The 25,978-nt window shown below is 46.5% G+C and overlaps 1 protein-coding gene across 1 annotated transcript in view; it reads right to left on the bottom strand.

Annotated features, from left to right (window-relative positions):
• GRIK3 (glutamate ionotropic receptor kainate type subunit 3) overlaps positions 1 to 25,978 on the bottom strand; it is a 200,846-nt gene that overhangs the window by 36,340 nt on the left and 138,528 nt on the right. Inside the window, exons 5-8 of the mRNA XM_083751411.1 lie at positions 24,686 to 24,739; positions 14,787 to 14,960; positions 14,011 to 14,154; positions 3,885 to 3,992 (exon numbers count right to left, since the gene is read on the bottom strand). Coding sequence (XP_083607537.1) covers positions 3,885 to 3,992; positions 14,011 to 14,154; positions 14,787 to 14,960; positions 24,686 to 24,739 — 480 coding nt within the window. The remainder of the gene's footprint in view (positions 1 to 3,884; positions 3,993 to 14,010; positions 14,155 to 14,786; positions 14,961 to 24,685; positions 24,740 to 25,978) is intronic.

Here is a 25,978-nt window from a genome sequence, read left to right as displayed (position 1 = left end):
GCCATGGATGATCTCCGAAGACAACTGGATCGAGGCGAATCAGGACTGCTGATCCTTTTAGATTTGTCAGCAGCCCTTGACATGGTCGATCATGACCTTCTGGACCACCGCCTTGCAGACGTGGGGATACAGGGCATAGCCCGTAACTGGTTGTGTTCTTTTATCTCTGGTCGGGGACAGAGGGTGGCACTAGGGAGGGAAATGTCGTCACGCCACTCCTTGGTGTGTGGAGTGCCGCATGGCGCAATTCTCTCCCCGATGCTCTTTAACATCTTTATGCGCCCCCTTGCCCAGATTATCCGGAGCTTTGGGCTGGGCTGTCACCAGTATGCTGATGACACTGATGGATGGCCACACTGACTCGGCCCCGAACACACTGACCAGATGCTTGGAAGCTGTGGCTGGATGGTTTCGTGGGAGCCGATTGAAACTAAATCCTTCGAAGACAGAGGTCCTATGGCTAGGTCGGGATGGCATGGGGATGAGGGACCAACTCCCTTGTCTTGCGGGGGCCCAATTAGTGCCATTGCCTTCCGTTAAGAGTTTGGGTGTAATCCTTGATGCCTCCCTTTCCATGGAGGCGCAAGTTACAGCAACAGCCAAGGCGACATTTTTCCACCTTCGCCGCATCAAGCAGTTGGTCCCTTACCTTTCCCGTCCCGACCTGGCCACAGTGATCCATGCGACGGTCATCTCCAGGCTTGACTACTGTAATTCGCTCTATGTGGGGCTGCCCTTGAAGCTGTCCCAGAAACTCCAGCGGGTACAGAATGCTGCAGCGAGGCTCCTCACGGGGTCTCTGCCATGGGAGCATATTCATCCAGTGCTTTTCAAGCTGCACTGGCTCCCAGTGGAGTACAGGGTCAGATTTAAGGTGCTGCTTTTGACCTTTAAAGCCCTTCACGGCCTAGGACCCTCGTACCTACGGGACTGCCTCTCCTGGTATGCCCCACGGAGAGCCTCAAGGTCCATAAATAACAACACCCTAGTGGTCCCAGGCCCTAAAGAAGTTAGATTGGCTTCAACCAGAGCCAGGGCCTTTTCAACTCTGGCTCCGGCCTGGTGGAACACTCTGCCTCATGAGACCAGGGCCCTGCAGGATCTGATTTCTTTCCGCAGGGCCTGTAAGACAGAGTTGTTCCGCCTGGCCTTTGGCTTGGAGCCAATTTGATTTCCTCCCTCTCTCTCTCTTTTTTCTTCTTTCTTTTCCTTCTCCTCCTGCAATGAGGCTACATTTTAATATTTTAATGTTCCATTATTTTAATGTTGTATTTTATTTTTATTTTTAAGTTGTAATCATTCATCTTGTTTTTATTATTGCTTGTAAGCCGCTCTGAGCCCGGCCTTGGCTGGGGAGGGCGGGGTATAAATAAAAAATTATTATTATTATTATTATTATTATTATTATTATTATTATTATTATCATGGTGAATTTATCCAGTCCTCTTTTAACACCATCCAAGTGTGAGCAAGTTCCATAGTTAAAGTATGTGCCAAATGTATTGCTTTTGGCTGAAAGGGGAGAGGTCTCATCATCTGGGCAGTCCAGAACCTCCATACACACTACCCAAGCTCGTGCCCTGGGGAGGTCAGTGCTGCTAATACAGGGGGTTTAACTTTGCCCCCCAAGCATAGTTCATTGTCTCTTGAGACAGACAGATGGTGACAACAACAACATAAACAAGATGTTTATGTGTCTGCATGTGCGTATAATGACTAAGTGATGTTTCAAGCTATCTTAGGAGAGGATTCAAAAGACTTTGTAAAAACTAACACAGGAGGAAGCTGGCACATTTCACGGTTTCACCTGTGGATTATCTGAGAACCCCTGAGTCTTAAATGACACAGTCTGCAAGGCAAGAAGCTCTGTATTACATTTTAAAAGCCCCCCCCCCCCGCCCCAATCTGCACAACCACACAAAGTAACCACACAACGTTTTACTGATATGAAGTAAAACTTCATTGCATTGCAGGGGGTTGGACCAAACAACCCTTTGAGTCCCTTCCAGCTCCATAATTCTATGATTCTATTAAAACACCAACTGGCCCCCTTTCAAAATAGTTGATTGTTTATATACAAAAGACAGTTCCCTCCCTTGGTCCTCTCCTTCATCCTGCAATGATCCATGTGTGGCAAGATTATTAATGGGTAGAATGACGTGGGTGGCACTGTGGGTTAAACCACAGAGGCTAGGGCTTGCCGATCAGAAGGTCGGCGGTTCGATTCCCCATGACGGGGTGAGCTCCTGTTGCTCGGTCCCTGCTCCTGCCAACCTAGCAGTTCGAAAGCACATCAAAGTGCAAGGAGATAAATAGGTACTGCTCTGGTGGGAAGGTAAACGGTGTTTCCATGTGTTGCTCTGGTTCGCCAGATGCGGCTTAGTCATGCTGGCCACATGACCCGGAAGCTGTAAACCGGCTCCCTTGGCCAATAAAGCGAGATGAGCACCGCAACCCCGGAGTCGGTCATGACTGGACCTAATGGTCAGGGGTCCCTTTACCTTTACCTTTATGATGACACACAAATGGCAAACAAGAACCCTCACTGCAGTTTGTGACGATGACTTGGCAAAAGAAAGAAAAATACCCTACATGGAGACCCAAGCCTCCTTAAATAAAAATAAAAATCCCTCAACAACACTGTCCCACTATCCCACCACTGCCAGCACTGCCACCATGTTAGCTGGATACAGGATTTGTAATTACACATGTTTAATGCCTCCATAATCCGTTAACTTGCAGGAGGCAAGGAAGATCAGAAGCTCACCGCTAAACCTCAGGCAAATGTAAACTATTAAACATAATGCAAAAGTACATATCAGGATTTGCTCCCGGTTTGGGCACACAATTAATTCAGATTACCTATTGACTGGAATTTAATGTCCTGACTCCACAGAGATTTGACACAGACACTCTAAAGCCTTTCTTGAGCTAAGAGAGAGCTTAAGCACACACACTCGAGAGAAAGAGGGAGAGAGAAAGAGAGCGTGAAAATGTGATAAGAACTCGCTGGAAATGACGGAAATTAACTGAGTCCCAGCATCCTTGCAGAGCATACAAGAAGCTGTTGGGGAATTTTAATGCCTCATGCTGGCCTTAAGTAACAGTGTCCAAAAATTATCTTGAATAAGCACCAGTGCTGGAAGAAATACGAACACCAACACCCTGAGAAAGTCTTGCAGAAGGTAAAAAAGTCTGGAGATATTTTTAGAATGGGATATATTTTTTTCTCCCCTGGATGACCCAATTAAATGGATGTGAACATGGCAAGAGGCAGTGTGGCACAGTGGTTAGAGTGGTGAACTAGGACCCAGGAGAGCAGGGTTCAAATCCCCACTTAGCCATGAAGCTGACTGGGTGACCTTGGGCCAGTCATTGCCTCTCAGCCTAACCTACCTTATTGGGTTGTTATGGGGCTTAAATGAGGAGGGGGACAGACCATGTATGACACATCAAGCTCCTTGGAGGAAAAGGTGGGATATAAATGCAATAAATAAAATAACACATCTTCACAAGAATACCTCCCGTTTCCCAGAAAGCAAAGTTTACTTGTAGAATCCACAGAATTAGACACATTCCTGGAGGACAGCTATTGGCCAGGAGAGCTAAAATAAAACCTCCATGTACAAAAGAAGTCCACTTGCAATGATCAGATGCTGATTTGCTGATCTCACAGCAACCATGCAAAGGCAGTTAGGCTGAAAGATGGTGAACTGGCCAATGAGATTTGGGAATGAGCAAGGGATGAGCAGGATTCACCAGTGCAATGCCAACCCTTCAGCTCCTATATAGTTCTCAGGGTCAATGGATAGTTTGGGGGAGCCCAGAAGATCTGCTCTGATCTTTGAAAAGAGGAAAGGAAGCCATGAGGCAACCCAACTGACCTTTTCAAGCCCGTCTTCCTTGAGGCTGATGATGTCCAAATCGAAATCCGTCCTCAAGCCGCTGGTTTTGTTGAAGACGATGCGTCCAGTGAGACCTTCCCACTGGGCCTGGGGAAAGAAGGGGGGAACATTGGAGGTTGGGGAATGTTGATGAATAGTGGGGGTGGGGGTAGGGAGAGACAAAGGAGCCATCTGTCAAGCTCATAAATCACAATCTGCTCCAGAGAAGCACAGTGCTTTATTTTAATTACTCCTTCCACCATGACTCTGCCCCTGAAGAGCTTGATTAATTAATAATCACCCCCGATTGCTCATGGGACTGCAGAGGCTGGGGAACCCCATAAATCCAACTGTACTCTCAGCCCTGATTTACGCTCACCCTTTCCAGGTTGCTCACCATGGAGGGGAAATAACTCATTGGTCTGTTGAGATTTTGGCCAGTCACAGTCCTGAGGAGAAAGACACACACACACACATACACACACACACACACACACACACACACACACACACACACACACACCACTTGCCTGGAAGAAACCACAAAGAGGTTTACACAAAAACAACAACAGTAAAATAAAGGAAAAAAATCCAAACCATACTTTAAACCATACAAAAGTTAAAATACAAAAACAGATAGCCTCAACTTGCTAAGCACTTTGTCTAACCAATAATGTTTATGGCAGACACCAAAAAGACTACAGTGAAGGAGCCTGCTTGAACTCAATAAGCAGGGAGTCCCAAAGTGTAGGTGCTGGCACACTAAACGATCAAGTTCTTTCAAATGCAGAATAGATATTATGTGGCACCTGTGGTACTGAAATTCTGCCAATTGAAGTGGTCACATGGGTATGTGTGGGACAGGGGTCAGCAAAGTGGCTGGAGCTGGTTCACGGTCCCGCAGACACTGCGGTGGGCCAGAGTGCATGAGTGTGCGCACACACACATGTGCAAACACTATTTCCGGTGTTCCTTCCGATATGGAGGAGGTGTGCACAGCTTCCCATTGGCTGCAGGAGCTTCCTGCAGCCAATGGGAAGCCGGCCACTGTCGCAGAAGGCAGACCCCGCTCTGCTCCGCATTGGTTTAGTGTGGCGAGAGCCGACCGGGCGTTTGGGGTCTCTGAGCGGGCAGCGGGGGTCCATGGGCCAGTTAAACAACTCTCATGGGTCGCTTGTGGTCCACAGGCCTTAGGTTGCCAACCCCTGGTGTGGTATAAGGAGATCTCATCAATAAACTGGTTCCAAATCATTAAGGGCTTTATATACTAACAGATGGTTACAGCAGCCACGAAATTAAAAGACGCCTGCTTCTTGGGAGAAAGGCGATGACAAACCTAGACAGCATCTTAAAAAGCAGAGACATCACCTTGCTGACAAAGGTCCGTATGGTTAAAGCTATGGTTTTCCCAGTAGTGATGTACAGAAGTGAGAGCTGGACTATAAAGAAGGCAGATTGCCAAAGAATTGATGCTTTTGAATTATGGTGCTGGGGGAGACTCTTGAGAGTCCCATGGACTGCAAGAAGATCAAACCTATCCATTCTGAAGGAAATCAGCCCTGAGTGCTCACTAGAAGGACAGATCCTGAAGCTGAGGCTCCAATACTTTGGCCACCTCATGAGAAGAGAAGACTCCTTGGAAAAGACCCTGATGTTGGGAAAGATGGAGGGCACAAGGAGAAGGGGACGACAGAGGACGAGATGGTTGGACAGTGTTCTTGAAGCTACTAACATGAGTTTGACCAAGCTGCGGGAGGCAGTGGAAGACAGGAGTGCTTGGGGTGCTCTGGTCCATGGGGTCACGAAGAGTCGGTGTCAGGGAACTGCCATCAGAGCCAGAGGCGGAGGGAAGGCTCCGGAGGGATGCCGGAGAGGGTCCCAGTAGGGAGAGAGGCAGCCCATCTGCTGGGGAAGGAAATCAGCGTAACACCAGTGGAGAAGGGGGGCAGATGGGGGAATCGGAGAGGAGGCTCCAGGACTCATCGCCGGAGACCAGCGGCGAGAGCACGGGTACTCCGCTGCCCACAGCCTACCTGCGCAGAAGACTTCTGCGCAGGGAGAGTAGGAGGAGACTTGGCGTCAAAGAACTTCTTTGCTGAAAGAAGTTCAAGAAACGCCCACTGACGGATTCTGCCAGCGATTGAGACAGCCACGGGTGAAAGGCTGTCCAGACAGAAAGGGTTCAACCAGGCAACCTAGCCAGGAGTGGCGGCAACTTACGCACGAGCAACCCCTAGAACCATTACAGTCGGACACAACTAAACAACTAAACAACAACAACAGCAGCAGCAACAACAATACTAACAGTAACACCTCAGCCTGGTAGCAAAGCAGCAACCAGTGAAAATATCTGAGAACAGGTGTTTTATGCTGACAGGGTCATTGCAAAGGGTCATTCAGCAACCATTTCTCTCCCACTACCACACATGCGAACAGGGCTTTCGGACCACGGCAGGTCCAAATGCAGCATTTTCAGCTTCCTCCCTCTCGTGTCACTCAGAGGCATTCTGTGCACACTTGGGGACCAGCACCCTTCAACAAAACTACTTCCATGTTTCAGCACCTATCAATCAGCAATGGTTTAACTGTGATTCCTGCATTGCAGGGAGGTTGGACTAGACGGCGTTTGAGGTCGTATCCAACTCTACAATTCTATGATTCCATGGATCATTCTCCACTTTAAGCACCTCAGCAAACCTGAAATCACTGTTACTCTCAGTTTCCAGGGCCACCGGAACAATTAAACTCGATGTCATAAGGGAGCCTCTCCCCTATCTCTCTATCTCTCACACAGAGTGCCAGCGGAGCAGGAGGCCAGTGGGGCTGGGGAGGGAGGAGGTCCACCCTATCAAATTCTGTGCCAGCTGGTGACATTTGAGCTTTTGCATGGCCAGTCCTTGCCTGCACTTAATGAAAGCCGTTTTACATGCTGTGAACTTTAGGCCTGGTATTTCCCTGCTCCCGTCCATGAAATGCCAAGCCGTTAACAGGGTTTAGTGTTTTCCTGTCATATCGCAGTGTAGGAGGCACAATCTTTCATGCCATAGTCGTTCCCACCACACGTCCTGGGGAAACCAAGCTCGAAATTACCCCAGTGAGCATGCTGCACCACATCCCATGTTATGATTTCATACACAATGAAAATAAAGGTACTGTTAAGAAAAAGGAGACATATGTCAATATTTGCATCCCCCCCAGCCTGTCCCTAAGTATTTGAAGATGATGATCCTATAATATTTGCAGCTGGCTATCATATATAACATTTTAGCCTGGTGAAGTGGAGACTGAGAGATGATATGGTAGCCATCTTCAAATATCTGGTGGGCTGTCACATTCGGGTGGTTCATAAAAATCTTTTTTTAAAAAAAAAAAATCCCTGCTCCAAAAGGATCTTACGACACTAGGGATTATAAAGCTATATGTGAAATTTCATGCATATCAGTTAATACCTTGACCCTCCTCCACGAAAATAGCTGTTTACTCAGCCGTTTTCCTATGTCATGAAGGCTGAAATTTCAATTCAGTGGGGCAGGGTCAAGATATTAACTACAGTTTTATGATACGAATTATTACCATAACCAAGACTAAATAATACTATTTGGTGTTTATAACTGAGCAGAATGGAGTTACAATTCTACATATTGCAAACACAACCCTAGGTTCCCCCAGCTTACTGTTGCTTGCTAGTAAGGGAACTATAAACTTTGCTAAACCTTAGACCCTAAGAGACTTCCAGGCTAAGGTCTCCCAAGACCTCCTGATTAAGTTGCAAACCCTGCAAATGATCAATCCATATGCCAATAAAGGCTTGAGAATCTGAGCATATGATCGAGCTATTCTTCAAAGGGCTTGTTTTGATCCAGCAGACAAAAAGCTCAATGGAGGTTTAATGGATCAGAATAAATTCTGAAGAACAGTTTGCAAAGCAGGAGTAGATTTGGAGGCAGGCACAGAATGGCTATAAAAAGTCTAGGCACTTTCCTGCTTGTGACAGAAGCTTTGGAAGGTCTGGCGCACACTGGCAAAAGCAGCGCAAGTTGTTACCTCTGCAGTGGGAATTGTCAGCTTCTTTAGCAGAGAAATGCCTTCTGGTTGGGGCCTCCCAAAGGACAAATGTTGCCTCTTTATGGTCTCTGCTTCTGGCAGCAGATTTTGCAAATGTGCAACTGGTTGAAAACACAGGGAAGCAACAGCCCTGGGCATAAAATAGAGCTCAGAGGAAAGAGGAAGGTGAATCTAAGGAACTGAAGACAGAAGCACACTGTCAGCATTGTCACCTCCTCACTTGCTAAGAACATAAAAACAGCCTGTTGGATGAGGCCAATGGCCCATCTAGTCCAGCCTCCTGTTCTCACAGTGGCTGAACAGTTGCCTGGGGAAAACCTGCAAGCCAGACCCAAGCACAAGAGCCACCACCACCAGCTGTGGTTTTCAGCAACTGGCATTTAGAAGCATTGTTGCCTCCAGCTGTAAAGGCAGAGCATAACCATCATGGTTAGTAGCCACTGATAGCCCTTGCTGTGTTTGCCTAGTTCAAGGAGCCAAAGGACCAACCAAACTGATCCATAAGGAATTGTACTTTCAGGGAGAAGGAGAACAGAAGAGTGCTCAGGCCCTTTGCTCATTTTATGGCTTCCTGTTGCTAATGGATTAGCAATGACTAGCCTGTGAATTGCCCCAATATCAGTTTCTATTTCAATAGTGGATGTGGTGTGGGGTGAGGTGAGGGAAGGCACTTCAATTACTCATTACTTGCATTGTTTTGCCTTTTGAAAAAAATTATTAAATTTGTACATCACCCTTCATCCGAAGATCACAGGGTGGTTCAGAACATAAAAATACAAAATGAGAACACAAAATACACCAAACCAAACCAATAACCCCCCTCCCACAAATATATTTTAAAGGTCATAGGATGTTAATCAGCCAAAGGCCTATTTAATGTTTTTGCCTGGCACTTAAAAGTGTATAATGAACGGGCCAGGCAAGCCTCCCTTGGAAGAGCATTTCACAAATGGGGAGCCACCACAGAAAAGGCCATTCTAATGGTGCCCCCCCCCAACCTCTCATGGAGGAGGCACACAAAGAAGGGCCTCATACGATGATCTCAGGGTCTATATTGGTTCATATGGAGAGAGGCGGTCCTTGAGATATTGTGGTCCTGAGTTTTATGGGTCAAAACCAGCATTTTGAATTGGGCCCAGAAGCCATGCAATTGTACCAGAATCACTGTAATATGCTCAAATTGTCTTGCCCTGGTGAGCAATCTGGCTGCTGAATTCTGCACTAGCTGAAGTATCCAAACCATATTCAGAGGCAGTCCTACATATAACATGTTGCAGTAAACTAAACTAGAGGTTACCAGAGCATAGAAAACAAAAGTTAGGTTATTCCTCTCCCGTTAGGGGTGCAGCTGGGCCACCAGCCAAAGCTGATGGAAGGCACTCCATGTCACTGAGGCCACCTGAGCCTCAAGTGACAGCAAATGATGCAGAAATACCCCCCAGCTAAGTACCTGCTCCTTCGGAGAGAGTTTAATCCCATCAAGAGCATTAAAAGTTTACTGAACAGTGAAGTAGTTAACTAAATGTGGTATATAAAACTCTTGCTAAATTACTACCAGACTTTGAAAAGCTGGCATCACTGGATCAAGTTCACCAGTTTTGTTGAATTAATTAAGCTAAATAGTTTTAATTAGGCTTTGAATAAATGTGCAATTACTTGTTACTGTTTTGAATTTTACTGTGTTACTATATTCCTTAGAGAGCTATGCAAACTGCTATTCTGAATAATGCTTTTTATAGGGTAGGGGGCTCTGGGGATGAGTTTATGGAAGCAAGGGGGCTGTGGCCTGAAAAAGTTTGGGAACCACTGGTGTGGATATTCCATAAAACTTGAGTGAAGTGAGAGAAAAGGGCAAGCAGAGCAGCAGTCTGCTGTAGTCGGTTGCACTATTAGAAAGGAAGGAGACTTTAATTCGAGGCCAACATGTTTACACAGATTAACTCCTGGGCTTCTGTTCTTCTTCTGTCTTTGTCTGCAAGGCTCAAAAGAAACACTGCCATGGAGTGCCTCTAATTTCCACATGCATAATAGCAAGGTCAACCCTCAACCTCTTCCTTGGCAACCTGAATAGCACTCCAGAGCTTCTCTGTGTCTCTGTTGTTCTCATGGTAATTGCTCATACTTGAGCTGTGAATCTCTCATTTCTAGTCGCAGGAGATCACTCAGAGAGATGCACCTTGAGAGAGAGGGTGACAGGTGAAGTGGAACTGAGAGCTGGGACCAGAGGTCAGCTGGCCTCCCCTCATTCAGTGCTGCTTGGCTGCTCTCCAGAAGGTCTTTGCTGAGCATCACTTGAATGAGGCACCAGCCTCTTCCTCAGTGAGATGGAAGCTCCTCAGCTTCCTTGGTGATTTAGGAGGTTGATGACCTGCCCAGTCTCACCCACTCTTACCTAAAGCTTCAGGCTAGTATCAGTCACTCTAGTTGCCCCCTCTTGAGATGAGGCCACCAGCTTTTCATAGCACATCTAGGAACATTCCCACTCAGCCCCATGCCATTTATGCCACCTAGGGGAATGTTTGTACAAGACAAACTTGCAAAAGTGCACCTGTGCATATACACACAACCTGTAAATCAACTCTCTGACCTGGAAACTGGAGGCATGACCCAGGCAAGATGTTCAGTGGATTGGACACTTTCAGGCCCCCTTGCCAATCAAAAGTCAAGTTGAGATGGTGATGTTGGAGGGTAATGGAGAGGCCATCTAACAGCACAGGATCTCCATTGCAACAGTATAATTTGCTTCCACAGTTTGACAGGCTCCAAGTAAGTCAACAAGGCTTCCCATTGTTCCCGTCTCTGTTGACAACCAGTGATGGGGGGGGGGGGGCTGTCTGCTTGAATCATGCCAGAATCCATAGCCAGGTAGCCAGGTTGCCAACTCTGAGAACTCTGCACAAAACCACTCAAAATTGGTGATTGGAGTCTTTCAGAGGTCCTATGGCTGTGATGCCTTTTGATTATTTCTTCCAGGAGTACACATTTTTAAGGGAGTGGCAGTCTACCATTAAAACATAAATAAACATTCTTTGCATGGTTTATTTTCCAAGAGAACATCTCCCCGAAGTGTGTACTGGGAAGTTCAAACATCCCTGCTTTGGCCTCTTGCAATGGGGAGACTCAGTTGGCTTCTCTGCCTCTTGGATCCAAGTGACGCTCCCTGCATGCCAAATGCAGTCAGGAAAGCTGTTTAGGCTGCAGGCGAGGGAGATGGTAATTACCCAAAACACAGAGAAAAATGAAGTCCCTACTTCATTCCCCTGACATTCAGCTCACTCAAGTCTGTGGCTCTGCCAAAACAGAGGCGTGCCTGCTGCCAATTTTCCCACGAGAGTTTTTGAGCTGTTCACTAAGTGGTTGACAGATGCACCAAGTAAACACTCCTCAACAAGAGAGAAAGGTGGGAAGGAAAGGCAGCAGATGGTGTTCCTATTTGACAGAGAAAAATACCGGGGGTGGAGGGGAGGCTGATAGTTTGGCGGAAGTACCCCTGTGCTGTGTGCCAAAGGTCCCGAGTTCAATCCCCGGCAACTCCCTTGGAAAACATCTCAGGTGGAAGGAGTGGGAAAGGAGTCTCCAGGAGACTCTGGAGACCTGCTGCTGCCAGTCGGAGTAGAGCATTATGGGTAAGATAAACCAAGAGTCTGTTTCAGTACAGATAAGTTTTGTAAGTTCATGTGACAATAGGCCACCATTCTTTGTGACAGAACTCAGTAGCAGAGCATCTGCCTTACATGCAGAAGGTCCCAGGTGTCTCCAAATAGGACTAGGAGAGGCTATTGTCTTATGCTCTGGAAAGCAGCTGCCAGTCAGTGTAGACAATACGGAGCTAGTTAGATCAAGGCTCTGACTCAGGATAAGGCAGCTTCCTACATTTCTATTAAAAGGATTTGCCAGAGAGATCTTCAGTGAAGTCATCTATGGCAGTGTTTCCCAACCTTTTTTGGGCAAAGGCACACTTGTTTCATGAAAAAAATCTCGAGGCACACCACCATTAGAAAATGTTTAAAAAATTAACTCTGTGCCTATATTGACTATATATAAAGTAACTCTCGTTAATAGGCATCAAATAAACACAAAGAAAGTATTTTATAATTACTTTATTATGAAATAGTAAGTACCGTATTTTTCCTTTATTTCCCCCCCAAAAAAAACCAGGTCGGGGAACAGTGGGATGGCGGTGCTGCGCCTCCCCGCTGTCCCCCGAGCTTGTGGGGCTGGCCCATGTCTGCCTGGCGCGAGGGGCGCTCTGCTTCAGGGCGCCCCGCGCATCGGGCGGCAGGCTACAGTCCACAGCATGGGGAACCCTCTGTTTCAGGGCGCCCCACGCGCCCCCCAGGTGCGCAAGGCTGGCCAACACCAGCGCGGAGCACGGGGTGTCCTCCGAAGGGCGCCCCGTGCTCCGCGCTGCCAGCTGCCGCCCGCAAGCTTTGCGCTCCCGGGGGGAGATCCCCCGGGTGCGCAAGGCTTCCCGACACAAGCGCGGAGCACGGGGCGTCCTCCGAAGGGCGCCCCGTGCTCCGTGCTGCCAGCTGCCGCCCGCAAGCCTTGCGCTCCTGGGGGGAGATCCCCCGGGTGTGCAAGGCTGGCCAACACCAGCGAGGAGCACGGGGCGGCCTCCGAAGGGCGCCCCGTGCTCCGTGCTGCCGACTGCCGCCCGCAAGCCTTGCGCTCCTGGGGGGAGATCCCCCGGGTGCGCAAGGCTGGCCGACACCAGCGCGGAGCACGGGGTGTCCTCCGAAGGGCGCCCCGTGCTCCGCGCTGCCAGCTGCCGCCCGCAAGCTTTGCGCTCCCGGGGGGAGATCCCCCGGGTGTGCAAGGCTGGCCAACACCAGCGAGGAGCACGGGGCGTCCTCCGAAGGGCGCCCCGTGCTCCGTGCTGCCAGCTGCCGCCCGCAAGCCTTGCGCTCCAGGGGGGAGATCCCCCGGGTGCGCAAGGCTGGCCGACACCAGCGCGGAGCACGGGGCGGCCTCCGAAGGGCGCCCCGTGCTCCGCGCTGCCAGCTGCCGCCCGCAAGCCTTGCGCTCTCGGGGGGGAGCACGGGGCAGCCGACACAAGCGCGGAGCACGGGGCAGCCTGCCGAAGCGAGCGGCGATGGGATGTGGGGGGGAGGGAGCTCGCCGCCCCGCGTGTGCTCGCCGCCGCCCGGCCTCTCGCCGCCTGACTCGCCCGCCTCCCTCCCACGGCACACCAGGCAGCGTCTCGCGGCACACTAGTGTGCCGCGGAACACCGGTTGGGAAACACTGATCTATGGCATTGTCAAAGTTTTGAAAGGCAAAAACATGGTGTGCCTAGCGGCTGGAAAGGGAAGCAAACAGCCCTAATCTGTACATTTATATAGGTAGGTAGAGAGATAGAGAAGTTGGGGGCTCAGCACCAGCCATGGCTAGGCGTAGAAGAGACTGAAGCTTGTTCTACTCTTGTTTTACCTCTGTCCCTAAGATAAATCATGTTCCTTTGGTTGTGATCCAGCCTAGAGGACTGGTATTTTACATATGTATGCTTGGTCCTGGGTTCTCCTGAAGAATATGGGCAGCTGTCTCTCAAAATAAAGGTCCCAGATGGGATTAGAAGCAACACTGGCACAAATGCATTCAGAGTCAGACCCATTGAGCACAGTATTGTCTAGACTAATTACACTGTCTATTCAAACTGGCAGTGGCATTCCAGAATGTCAGGGTGTGTGTCCGTACCCCCAACCCACTCTATCTGGGGATGGCTGAGATTGAATTTAGGCTGTTCTGCAAGCTAAGTATGTGCACCTGGAGCTAATTACGACTTGTTACTGGGCTTAGGCTCATCTCCACCACCTGCCTAATTCAAAGCAATCTTTGCCTCCAGAAAGAGGCAATGGCCCAAGCAAAGATGCAGGCTCAGAATCACCCGAGCTGGCTTTCTGCTAGAGTGAGATCAGGACCATGGACAGCAACAATGACAACTGCCCAGGATGCAAATGCAAGAGTTTCAGGACCATAGACAGCAATTCTGCAGCATTGAGCACGCATCCCTTCACTCAATATGCAGAAGCAGGTTCCATCCGGATGCATTGTACTTCTTACCTCTTTGATGAAATTCATGAAGCGTCCACCAAACCGCCAGGCTTTATGCCGATGGCACTGGAGGGAGTTGACAGTCATCTGTGGAGCCCGTTGGTAGCACACGGAGACAATGTGGACGGCATCGTACAACAGGGCAGCATCTGTCTAAAATGAAGGGGAACAGGATTTGCTTTGATAACAGCTCTAGGAGCAAGGGAGCCTTTCACCTCCCAAGTGATGATGATGATCATGCCACCTCCACTATAGGAAATCCATTTTGGCCAAAATAGTCTTTGGTTCCAGCCTCCTTAGGTCAACTGAGCCATCTGCAGCATGCTGCTACTTCCATCTTGGTAGTCTCTGGCCCAGTTTACATGGACATCATTGAATGGCCTTCTGTCAAGATCATGCATCTGGAATCCTACAGAGGCAGGAGTAGCAGCAGCAAAGGGAAGGCAGTGAGCAGGGGAAGGATGAAACACTGAATCCCATTGCAGTTTCTTTATTCTAAATTGCCTCCTCCCAAAACACCTATTCCATAGAAGCTGCTGTCAAGATTTTGTGACATGCATTCATGTGTAAGGTGTAGTTCTGCTGATGATTCACAGCTGATTGCGTTAACTGCCCCCCATAGAGAAGCAACTGCTTTGTCTTCCCAACACGTTGTCCAAAACAGAACCAGACAAAAATAGAGTTTGCGACAGTTTGACATGCAAACTCCCTTGCCTCTTGCCCTCATCAACACAGGTTTGCACCACACACTAAAAGGCAGGAGTAGTTTAAATGGGCCATCGTACCATCATCACCCCTGTGATCAACCCTGGCTCAGGCTTGGGGGCTGCCTGCAACCTCTCCATAGACCATTTATCAATGATGGCAGAGACATGGGGATTCTCCACGTTCAAGATGCGGAAGCCAGTCAGGTTCACTCCAGAGTAGCGATATTGCTCTAGATCCAATGCATAAAGATCCTTTAAAAAGAAAGAGGGAGACTTCATTTCAGCGCTTTATCTACTTTCCCCTTGACTTCATTTAGTTCTTTTTTGGGAGGGAGGGGCAGTCTTCAAAGGGGGGCCAAGTCCTCTGAGACACTTCACCACTCTTATTGAAACTTGGCTCCCCTTGAAATTCAACAGCTGCTCTGCCTGAGCAAATTCCCACTGAAGTTGGTCCTCCAATGTTGCTTTAGGAAAGGATTCAATGGTGTTTCCAGCTGGGAGGCATTTCCCAGTCTTGCATCAGTTAATTATGGTGCTGATTAATTATGCATTAATTCCAATAAGAGAATATTGAAAATGTTTGAAAGGGGGGGAAAGAAATAATTTGGAAAGTATGGCATTAAATCTTGTTATAGTTGCCACTTCCAAGCATCAAAACCCATCATTCTGGAATACTAGTATTGCTAATATTTTCACTATCTTGTAATTTTTCAAGTGCGGGGAGAGGTAGAGTAAGCATACAATTAAATTTTCTCAAAGCCACAAGCAGCCAAAATAAACCTTGGCAATGATGATGCTTCAGTCTAAAATGGCAGTCTATTCTATTCATGAGAGAAACACAAAGCCCATGGGAAAATGACTGACTGTTTCAGATTTGTGCCATCTCTGGTCTTTTAGACTGCCCACCCCTCTAAGAGTAGGTAGGATCTGCATGCGCAGTGGGACACAGGAGTAATTTGCCCACTGCAAATTTACCATTCATTGCATGTAGAACATCACGCAGAACACCACATCTCCACCAGATATTATCATTTTAGAATATCATTAACCATTGTACAATAACAGACTGAGTGATTTGTTCCAGTTCCAGTTCTCAGGCTGTGGGTTTTACTGGTTAATCCTTACTCTATGTCCCACTGGACAGCTGATGAGCAAATCTGAACCTTGTTTGGGGGAACCCAGTTAGCATCACTGCATTGGCAAGGATCTGGCAGGAGAAGTGCGAGCATTGAGTGGATCACCAAATTTTCACCCACTTCCCACATATACAACCCAGAGTTTCTCATCTTACATTCATTAAACTGGATGGAGAGAGAGAAATGTGGTATTGTTTCTCTTGACCATCTCAAACCTCTACAAACAGGCCTGGTCCCCTGACCCAGAATCCTCCATTTCTGCCTAACAGGAGCCTCTTGTAGTCGGAAGATGTGCTCTTGGCCATCTTCCAGTTTGAGACCAATACACATTACACATTAGGAAGAATTTCCTTCAAGTCCTCAAAAGACTTTTCTTTCTTTAATTGCAGGGCCAGCCCAAATACATTTTGACACCAGAGTGCCCAAAATTGGCACTCTCTCCCCACTAGGGAAGAAGGGGTGAGAGAAGATATACATCAGGAACAAGGAGGGAAGAAAGATCAAAACTGGGATCTGCTGCCCCTGTGGATTCTGCTGCCTGAGGTGGTCACCACACCTTGCCTCATGGGTGGGCTGGCCCTGTTTAATTGGTAGCCTGTTGGCTGTCAGTGCCAACAGCTAGAGTGCTCAGTATTTGAAGACCACCATCAAAGAGGAGCTAAGATGTTTCTTGACTTTATGATCCACCTCCACTGTCTGCAAGTGAGAGAGCAATAAGTGGAGGAGAGGTGGAATGGGAACCATTCAGGCAAAGTGCTGGCAGGGAGCCCAGGCCTGCCTCTTGGCAGTCAGTGTGCACAGGGGGCATTTGCAAGTCCCACTCCAGTGCACTTCCTTAATACTTCCCAGGGCTTTGCAGAGCAGAGCTGGAATATTAATTCCTGCCGTCAAAGCAAGGTCTGCACTTCAGGAGGTCTGCAGTTTAAACCTACCACAAACTCATCTAAATGGGGCTTGAAAGAGAGGTGAGTGAGGCGGTTGCTCTGCTTCGCAGGAAGGAGCAGGAACAGCTGACCCCAATGGAAGGGAAAGGAAATGGCACTCAGCAGCATCCCAGTTAACATTTGGCTGGGAGGACACAACAACATTAGAAACATCTGTAAAGAGAAGTTCTTTTAAACCTGTATCTCATGCTAGTGAAGGGTTGGCCTGTGAGCCAATCTAAGGCAGAGCCCAGGGAATTAGCAAGGAATCACACACGCACAATTTCCCACCTTCAACAAAAGCCATAGCTACTGATGGTGCCAAGGTTAGAATTAACCTGGTTTGGCTTGCTGGCTGGCTGGCTGGCTTGCTTGTTTGATTAATGTAACACCTTTTCCTCTAAGGAGCTCAAGGTGGCACACATGGTTCTTTCCCTCCTCATTTAATCATTCCACCAGACATTTCCCAAATGCAGTGATCAGGAACCACGGGTGGGGGCTATAGTCTTCACTTGTTGGTGGCTAACTCAGGCTCAGACCAGAACTTTTGCCACTTGGTCAAAGAAACAACTTGGAAACTCTTGGATTAAAATCAGCTCCACTATTCTTTTTGACTTTGACTTCGCCCTGACTGGTTTCACTCCTCATTTCAACCATCCTCATTTAATTTCCACAACTACCACGTTTAGAGCAGGCTTCCTCAACTGCGGCCCTCCAGATGTTTTTGGCCTACAACTCCCATGATCCTTAGCTAGCAGGACCAGTGGTCAGGGATGCTGGGAACTGTAGTCTCAAAACATCTGGAGGGCCGAAATTAAGGAAGCCTGGTTTAGACGGAGAGGCAGTGCCTAGCACAGCTTTGTGGCAATGTGGGGATCCAAACCCTGGTCTCCTGGGCCTAGTCTGACATTCTAACCACTAGCCCACATCAGCTTTCAAATACGAATTTGTCTGGAACTTGTCTCAATCAGCTGTATTGCAACTTGAGTGCCATTCCCCTCAAAAGTTCTCATCTGGCTTGGAATGTTAAATGAGATTCTGCATATGCTCAGCCAGCAGTCAATGGACCAGGCACTTAAAGCTAGCTTGTATTGATTGCTGTGGAACTACATGAGCTAGTTAAATGGCATGTGATTTATAAAACAAGGCTCTGCTGCATGAATAAGCAAACTGGGTGTGCGTGTCTGGGGCAGGGTGCTGAACCATCCACATTCACTGCATGATCAACCATACATGTGGCCCCAAACCACAATTCCCTGGAAGCAACTTGACGGTACACGTGGACCCAGCACCATCATCACACATGATCAGTTAGGAAAGAGCTCCAGGAAAGCTGGTGAGCTTTTTCTGAATGGAAATGGAGAATGATTGAAAATGCTGAGCCATCTCTAATCACAGCCAATGCTGATACCAGCTGCAACATTTCTTTAAGGCACAAATACAGATGTGTACTATCAGAAGGAAAATACAGAGGCTGAAACATTGGGGCTTCCAGGCAGGTCTATATCCAAAGCTGTTTGCATTTTGTGGCTAGTCATTGGCTGTTGCTTACATTTTCGTATTGCCTTCTGTTGGATCACAATCCATTTTCTCATTCCACAAAGCATGAATCAAAAATCTTAACAGGGTCACATAAATATTTTGATTAAAAACTGCACATTTCAAAAGTTCACAAACAACATATTCTAGTTCTTTTATTTCCTAATTTATTATTTCCTTCTGTTCTCACGATTTCACCTGATGCTTCTTCCATCCTAACAGCTATTAATAAATTAATTACCATTTCATGATACTCTGCTGTCAAGAGTACCTCTTGCACATCCCCAAAGTATTACATTTTTGTGTGTGTCTGTGGCTATGGGACATAAATAGTCACAACAATGAGCAGTTGCTTGAGGCAGGTCCCATCTGCACTGTACATTTAAAGCAGTACAATACCACTTCAAACAGTCAGACTCAGGATGATCCTCTGCAAGGCTACACACCAGCATCCCCCAAACTGGTGCCCTCTAGACATTTTGGACTACAGCTCCCATTAGCCTCAGTATCCTATGGCTGTACTGGCTGAGGCTGATGGCTTATAGTCCGAAACAGCTGGAGGGCCCCAGCTTAGTGAAGGCTGCTCTACAATTTCAACGTTTCTGTTTGGTAGGAACAGTTGCTCCCTTACCTTTGTCTAATGCCGACCTGTATTGCTTGCAGGGTCCACTGGGGACCTTTTAGAGAAACACAACAGACTAATTCCATCCCCCCTCCCAGGGGCCTCTTATGGCAGAAATGGCAGCTCCAAAGAGAACAGAGCCTGGAGCAGCAGCTGCTTAAAATATCTGTCCCACGATACAGCTGTTATTTCAGGGAAGTGGCACTAATTGTAATTGCTTATCTATTAATTTATTATAATTCTTTATTGCTCTCTCCCCCTCCCACACACTCCTTCTTCATCTTCACCTCCAGGCTTGTACTTGTGTGCAAAAAAAAAGTTCACAAGACTCAGCTGGGCCTGATTAATAGGAGGTTATCAGAGAGTTGCGAGAAGCTGTTGCAAACAGATAACGGTGGCAGCAGTAATTAAAATGTCTTTTCATTTTGGTAGAAGGATGGAATGTTAAAAAAATTAAATGTGGATGTTTCCAGCATGTGTTTGGGGAGTGGGTTGCTATCTGGTTCTGTGACGTGGTCTGAGGGTGTGTGGAGCATCATTCTTGCTAATACTAAGCAGGTCTGGGGTCTGTCCAGAACCTGGATGGGAGGCAATCCAGGAAGGAATTCCAGGTGTGTGGCCTTGAGTTCCATGACATCAGGGCAGGAGGTTATTAAAGAAATGAAGAGGGGAGAGCGCAAGATGGCAGGCAGAGGCCAGGATTTCCCACCTGCTCTACAGTGGGCTTGCTCTGCACACTTCAAAACTGAGCCTTCTGTGTTATTTGCCCACTCCTATGGAAGGGAGTTGCGTATGTTTAGCCTGGAGAAGAGACAAGTGAGAGGTGATATCTGAAGGTCTGCCACATGAAGGATTAAGCAAGCTTGTTTTCTGCTGCTCCAGGGGGTAGTACCTGAACCAATGGACGCATGTTATGATAAAGAAGATTCCAACCCAACATTAGGAATAATTTTCTGGTGGTAAGAGCTAGTCACCCTCCTGCATTCCTCTTAAGGCTTGGTTTCCTGACTTTGGTCATCTTGGTTGCCCTCCTCTACACACCTTCCAGCTTGTCAATATCCTTCTTAAATTGTGGTGCTCAGAACTGGACACAGGACTCCAGGTGGGGTCTGACCAAGGCAGAAAAGAGCGGTGCTAGTAATTCAGGACTTCCGGGTTAGCGCCATCGATTAATGGCGGATTCCCTCCGAGCTCCGGAGGGAATCGGCTCTGCAGGATCGGGTCTTGCCGCTGCGGCGATGCGGGGACCCTTAAAAATCACAGGCGCGGAAGCCTGTGAGCGTGGTGACTCGGCGGGCACCATTTGCGCCCCCCCCAATCTGCGAAGGAGCCTTTTTTAAAGGCTTCGGAACGGGGACGAGGTGCGGCGCGGTGCTGAGAGTACTGCTTCTTCTGCGGAGTGAAGCCGCAAGCCATTGTCGGAGAGTGCTGACTTTTTCCTTTGAACAATTGGACTCTAAAGCAACAACCCGTGAGTAAATATGGAAATTGGAACTTTAAAGGAAAAATTTGCTGAATTAGGAACGAGCGAGGAAGGGTTAAAAAGGAAGTCCACCCCCCCTTTGTAAATAACTTAAAGCAAAGGACCTGCAAGCTAAGGTCGAGAGAATTTTTTCTTGCTTTTTTGTAAAAGACTTTAACTTCACTGTTTGACATTACAAGAATTCTTACTGGAGGATAAAAGATTGATTTTGGGAGCTGAAGTTTCACCCCCCCCCTGGACCCGGGAGCGACCCGTGAGAGAGCCTGTTGATGAAATACTGAAGAGTTTGACAGCTGTCAAGTTAGCTGTCAAGATGGAAAAAGAGAACCCTGCTTTTGTTGCTTCTGCTGGTTATATTTGTTATAATTTGTTGAAAATAAGGAAGGGCTGATACAAAATAACTTGATTTTTGGACTTGAGCTGAAAGGAATACTAAGGAACTAAAATCCCCCCTAGAGGGGTTTTGTGACATTACAGGAATGGCTGGAGGAGGGAAAATCCAGGCTGAATTGGACAGAGTATTTGTTCTCTTGGGAAAGTTACAAGGCCAAATCGATGTTTTGGCTACAAATGTTACAACTCTGGACTTAACAGTAAATAACATTGTTGAATCTGATAAGGATTTGAAACAGGAAGCCTATTCAATTGGACAAATAGAGAAACTTGAGAGTTTTGAGAATATGGAGAAGGAGACATATGTTGCCCCTGAAGAAAAGGAAGGAGGAGCTGTAATTTTGCAGATGTTAAAGGAGAGTTGTACTTTGAGGCCTGACATGATGGCAATAAAGGGGAAAAAGGACTTCCGGGTTGGCGCCATCGCCGAATGGCGGACTCCCTCCGAGCCCCGGAGGGAGCCTGCTCGGCAGGGGCTGGGTCCTACCGCACCGGCGATGCGGGGACCCTTAAAAACCACGGCCACGGAGGCCGTGGACATGGAGACTCGGCTGGCACCGCTAGCGCCCTCCCGACTCGTGAAGGAGCCTTTTTAAAGGCTATGGATCGGGTGCCGGGGAGAAGCGTGGTGCTTTGAGTCCGCCGCTATCCCTGCCGAGCGAAGCCGCATGCCATCCGGCGGAGAGCGCTGACTTCTTCCATTGAGAATTCGGACTTTCAACAACAACCCGTGAGTAATTTGGAAACCGGGTTTAAAAGGAGAAAAAAAGAAATTTTTTTCGGATTTGATACGAGCGGGGGGGGATCCAAAAAGGAAGTCAGTCCCCCTCCCTACTGTAAACCTTCCAAAACAAGGACTGGGAAACCAAGGTCCAAAAAGAATTCTATTGCTGATTAAAACTAAGAATTCCACGATGGGAAATTACAAGAACTGTGCTGGAGGAAGAATTGAGGGAGAAGGAAAACGTAACCCCCCCCCCCGGGAACCGGGGTGATTGAGGAGAGAGCCTGGCGAAAAGCGAAGGAGATTTTGACAGCTGTCAAAGTAGCTGTCAAAGTCGGAAATTCAAAGAGGACCTTAATACGAGGACTTTGCTGGTTAAATTTTGTCACAATTAGTTACAACCCGTTAAAACTTGGATACAAAATGGCGAAAACATGGATAACATTCGGACTTTTGGACTAGAGAAAACAAAGTTACAATAATCCCCTAGAGGAGCTTCGGGACATTACAAAGAAGGTCGTAAGTGGAAAAATACCATCGGAATTTTACAGGACTGGTTATCTTCTGGGAAAGCTGCAAAACGGAAACAATATTGTGTCTACAGGGTGTCCAGCTAAAGGAGACAATAGAATTTTCTATTGAAGAAAGGAAGCGACTGAACGCAAGTTTTTGTTCCTGAATAACAATAACCCCTGCAGACTTACTAAATTTCTGAACTAGAACGTTTTAGCAGCGGAACAAGAGGAAACTGGACTACAACTTGGAAAGAACAATAGGGGGAGCGTTATTAAAGATTTGATGCTAAATGGTTTAAAAATAACTCTAAAAATAATTATAAAAAGAAAAAGCCAGCAAGGAGTTGGGGGAAAAATGTGATTTATGGACTTTAAAAATTCCAGGCAGACAACATGGATTGGTGGTCAGGGGGAAACTAAACCGGGGACGGGGGGGGGGGGGGGGAGAAATAGAATCCAAAGGCTCGTCAACTATTTTCTGAATTGGTTTTCTTTTACTTACTATACTTTCTATTTTTTATTTTCTTATATTTCTATTGTGTGGGGTGTCTTTATCATTAAAAAAAAGGGAAATTGTGGAATGGAAAGGGGGTGGGCCCTGGGGAAAGAACTTTTGTTTTGTTAGTAAGGGTATTGATGGGGATTGTACAAATTTAAACTTAAATTCGACTAATGGTTTAAACAAACTAAGTTTTAATTAGAACTGAGAGCTTGTGGAGCCAACAATACGATAGGGGAATATGGTAGGGGTGGGGGAAAGAGGGAGTCCCGGAAAGTGGGTGTATGAAAATAAGGCTTTGAATGTACTTTAATCTTTTCTTTCTGTATTTCTGAAAATCTTAATAAATATTATTAAAAAAAAAAAATAAAGGGGAAAAAAATCTGATGTGGAAAGTCAGGCCTAAATTGGAGAGTGGAGAACTGAGAGATCTCCTTATGTGGAGATCTGAAGACCGAAGGATTATAAATTTGATTAAGGTGGAAGTTGGAGCTCTGGGGACATTTGGACTTGAAAGGAGTATGAAACAATATTTGGAGTACCCCATGGGCTTTATTTTTAAATATGGAGGTCTGGCTGGAAGAAACATGGATCCTGTTGGGCCGGAGCCTCTCCGAGATTTGGGGTTTAACATTAAGGAAATGATTTATAACGAAATGAAAAAGGTACTTAAACATACCTTTTTGAAGAAACCAGAGGCCTTTCTCCTGGGTATGGTTGGCCAATTGGTGTCAAAGAAGGACAGAACATTTTTTTATGTATGCTACAACAGCAGCAAGAATACTCATTGCAAAGTATTGGAAGACAGAAGATTTACCCACCGTGGAAGAATGGCAGATGAAGGTTATAGACTATATGGGACTGGCAGAAATGACTGGCAGAATCCGAGACCAGGGGAAAAAGACGGCGGAAGAAGATTGGAAGAAATTTAAGGACTATCTTAAGAAACATTGTAAGATTGTTGAATGTTAGAACGATGTTGATTTAGAAATTAAGGGGTTTTTAGCTGTAATGATTACGTAATTAAGAAAAGAAAGATTAAAAATTAAATAGAAATTAGGGGAAGGATTTGCTGAATTGACTTAATTAGAGATTGGAATACAGAAAGGGGAGGTATGAGGAGGTCGGGAAAGTAAGTTTTATGAATATAAGGGATTGAAATTATACTTGTTATTGTATGTGTTTTGTATGTATGTCTTATTGCTTTTTTCTTTTTTCTTTTTTTATATTTTTTACAATTTTTTTTTGAAAACCTTAATAAATATTCTTTAAAAAACACACAAAAAAAAAAACACATTAAGGACAATCAAAAAGACCGGCAGAGAGGAATTGAGAGAGAATTAAGAGCCTCGGATGTGAGATCTCCAGGCTAAACAGTATATTGAGACTGATGGACATTTGTTGGGGACTGAAACCGGGAAAAGGGTGGGTGGAGCCTGGGAATCCAAAGGGTATATAATTATAATTTGTTCTGTTTTTATTTGGTTCTGCTATTTGTACGGAAATTGGGAAAGTCGTGGAAGGGAAATTTTGGTCGACTTTAGGAAAAATATTTAAGAATGAATAATGAGGTATAAGTATTGATGTTGAAGTTTGGATAAGTCAAAACTGGTTTTTAAAATGGTCTAAATTAAATGAAAATAAGGTTTGCAAAATAAATTGAGGAAATGGAAGAAAGAAGAAAAGTAAAATAACAACATGTTAGAATAAATTATTAAGTTAAAGTGGAGAAATAAGTTAAGGACTTGCTGAGCTGATAATTTAAATTGGAATACAAGAAGGGGAGGTGTGAGGAGGTCTGAGAAACAAGTTAAAAGAAAATAAGTAATTGAAATTTTATGTGTTTTTAATTGTTTTTAAGTTTTGGATTTTTGTATTTTTGTTATTTTTTGTCTATTTTTGTTTTTGTGTGGTTTTTGAAAATGCTAATAAATATTCATCAAAAAAAAAAGAAAAGAAAAGAGCGGTGCTAGTAATTCATTTGATTTGGACACAACTGTTCTTTTCTCTCTTTTTAAAAAATGGTTCTTGCTAACTCTAACTTAGCTGGTGCAGTCTGAGCCAGAGAGCAGGTAACCCCCCCTCCTCCTTTGTGGATACCGATAAAGGGCAGTAAGGCTGGTGTATGGTCGAGATACTTTACCAGTGTGGTGAAAATAAAGTGGTAGTACTCCGTCATCATTCCCATTGCCATGGCCTGAGAAGAAAACAAATGAAAGGTGAATTAAAAATACAGCATGTGAATTTGTAACAGAAAGAATGAGCCCACAGAGCCTTGCGGGAAATAGGTTTAGCAGCTTCAGTGGCTGACTTGGGTACTTTGGAACCCCGTGCGAGGCCAAAATTTGACACACACACACACTCATGCTACATTCCCAAAGGCAGGTAAGGAGGTGCCAGGCTTTGTGAAGGAGGTGCTGCCTTACCAAAGGAGGGTAAGGAGGCACTGGGCTTTGTGAAGGAGGCTGTGAAAGCATTGACTAGGCTTTGGGAAGAAGGCAGGAGGACTCTAGGACCCCATCAGAGTCTCATTCCTCCATCCCAAAGCCCAGTGCCTCACTTACTGAACTTTGAGGTGGTGTCCCCTGGCTCATTGCCCAGTGCATGCGCACACTGCTCGCACAGCCCAAAGTCTGCCTCTGGAAGCTTTAACACTTTGGTGTCTGGGAATGCAGCATCTCAAGGCCCAAGGCAACCAAGGAGTTCCCCTTTGTCACAGGGCATTGAATGCTGGGACTCACAGCAACAGAACCCTAAAAACCTTGACCCCCCACTTGTTGGTAATCCAACCTCCCAGGTTTGGCTACTGACTCACTCACAAGAACATAAGAAGAGCCTGATGGATCAGGCCAATGGCCCATCTAGCCCAGCATCCTATTCTCACAGTGGCCAACCAGGTGTCCCAAAGGGAATCCCACAAGCAGGATTCAAGCACAAGAGCACTTTCCCAACAACTGGTATTCGGAAGCATTGCTGCCTCCAGCTGTGGAGGCAAAGCACAGCCATTGTGGCTAGTAGCTGTTGATAGCCCTCTCCTCTATGAATTTGTCTAATTCTCTTTTAAAGCCACCCAAACTGGTGGCCATCACGGCCTCCTGTGGGAGCGAATTCTATACTTTATGCACTGTGCGAAAATGACCTGAATCTTCCAGCCTTCAGCTTCATTGGATGTCCAAGAGTTCAGACTGAACTTAGTTGTCAGCTCCTCTGTCAGGCCTGCCTATATCCTAGAATTCGGAACAAGTGTGGTCCTCCTGGGTGCTAGATTCCACTTTCCTGAGAATTTCAACTTCCTTTTAAAATGCTTCTAGCAGAAAGTGTTTCACCTCTGGGCATGAGTAAGTGCCTTGATGAGTCATTTGCCCCAGCAGTGCACTCTGTGGATTCACTGTTCAGAATTCAGTGTTCAATTAAAATAGACGCTTTGCTAGGTTTA

Source organism: Podarcis gaigeae (assembly GCF_964106915.1).
Source record: "Podarcis gaigeae genome assembly, chromosome: 8".
Lineage (NCBI taxonomy): Eukaryota > Metazoa > Chordata > Lepidosauria > Squamata > Lacertidae > Podarcis > Podarcis gaigeae.
Note: the sequence above shows the minus strand (reverse complement) of the source record. Positions and strands in the feature narration are given on the sequence as shown.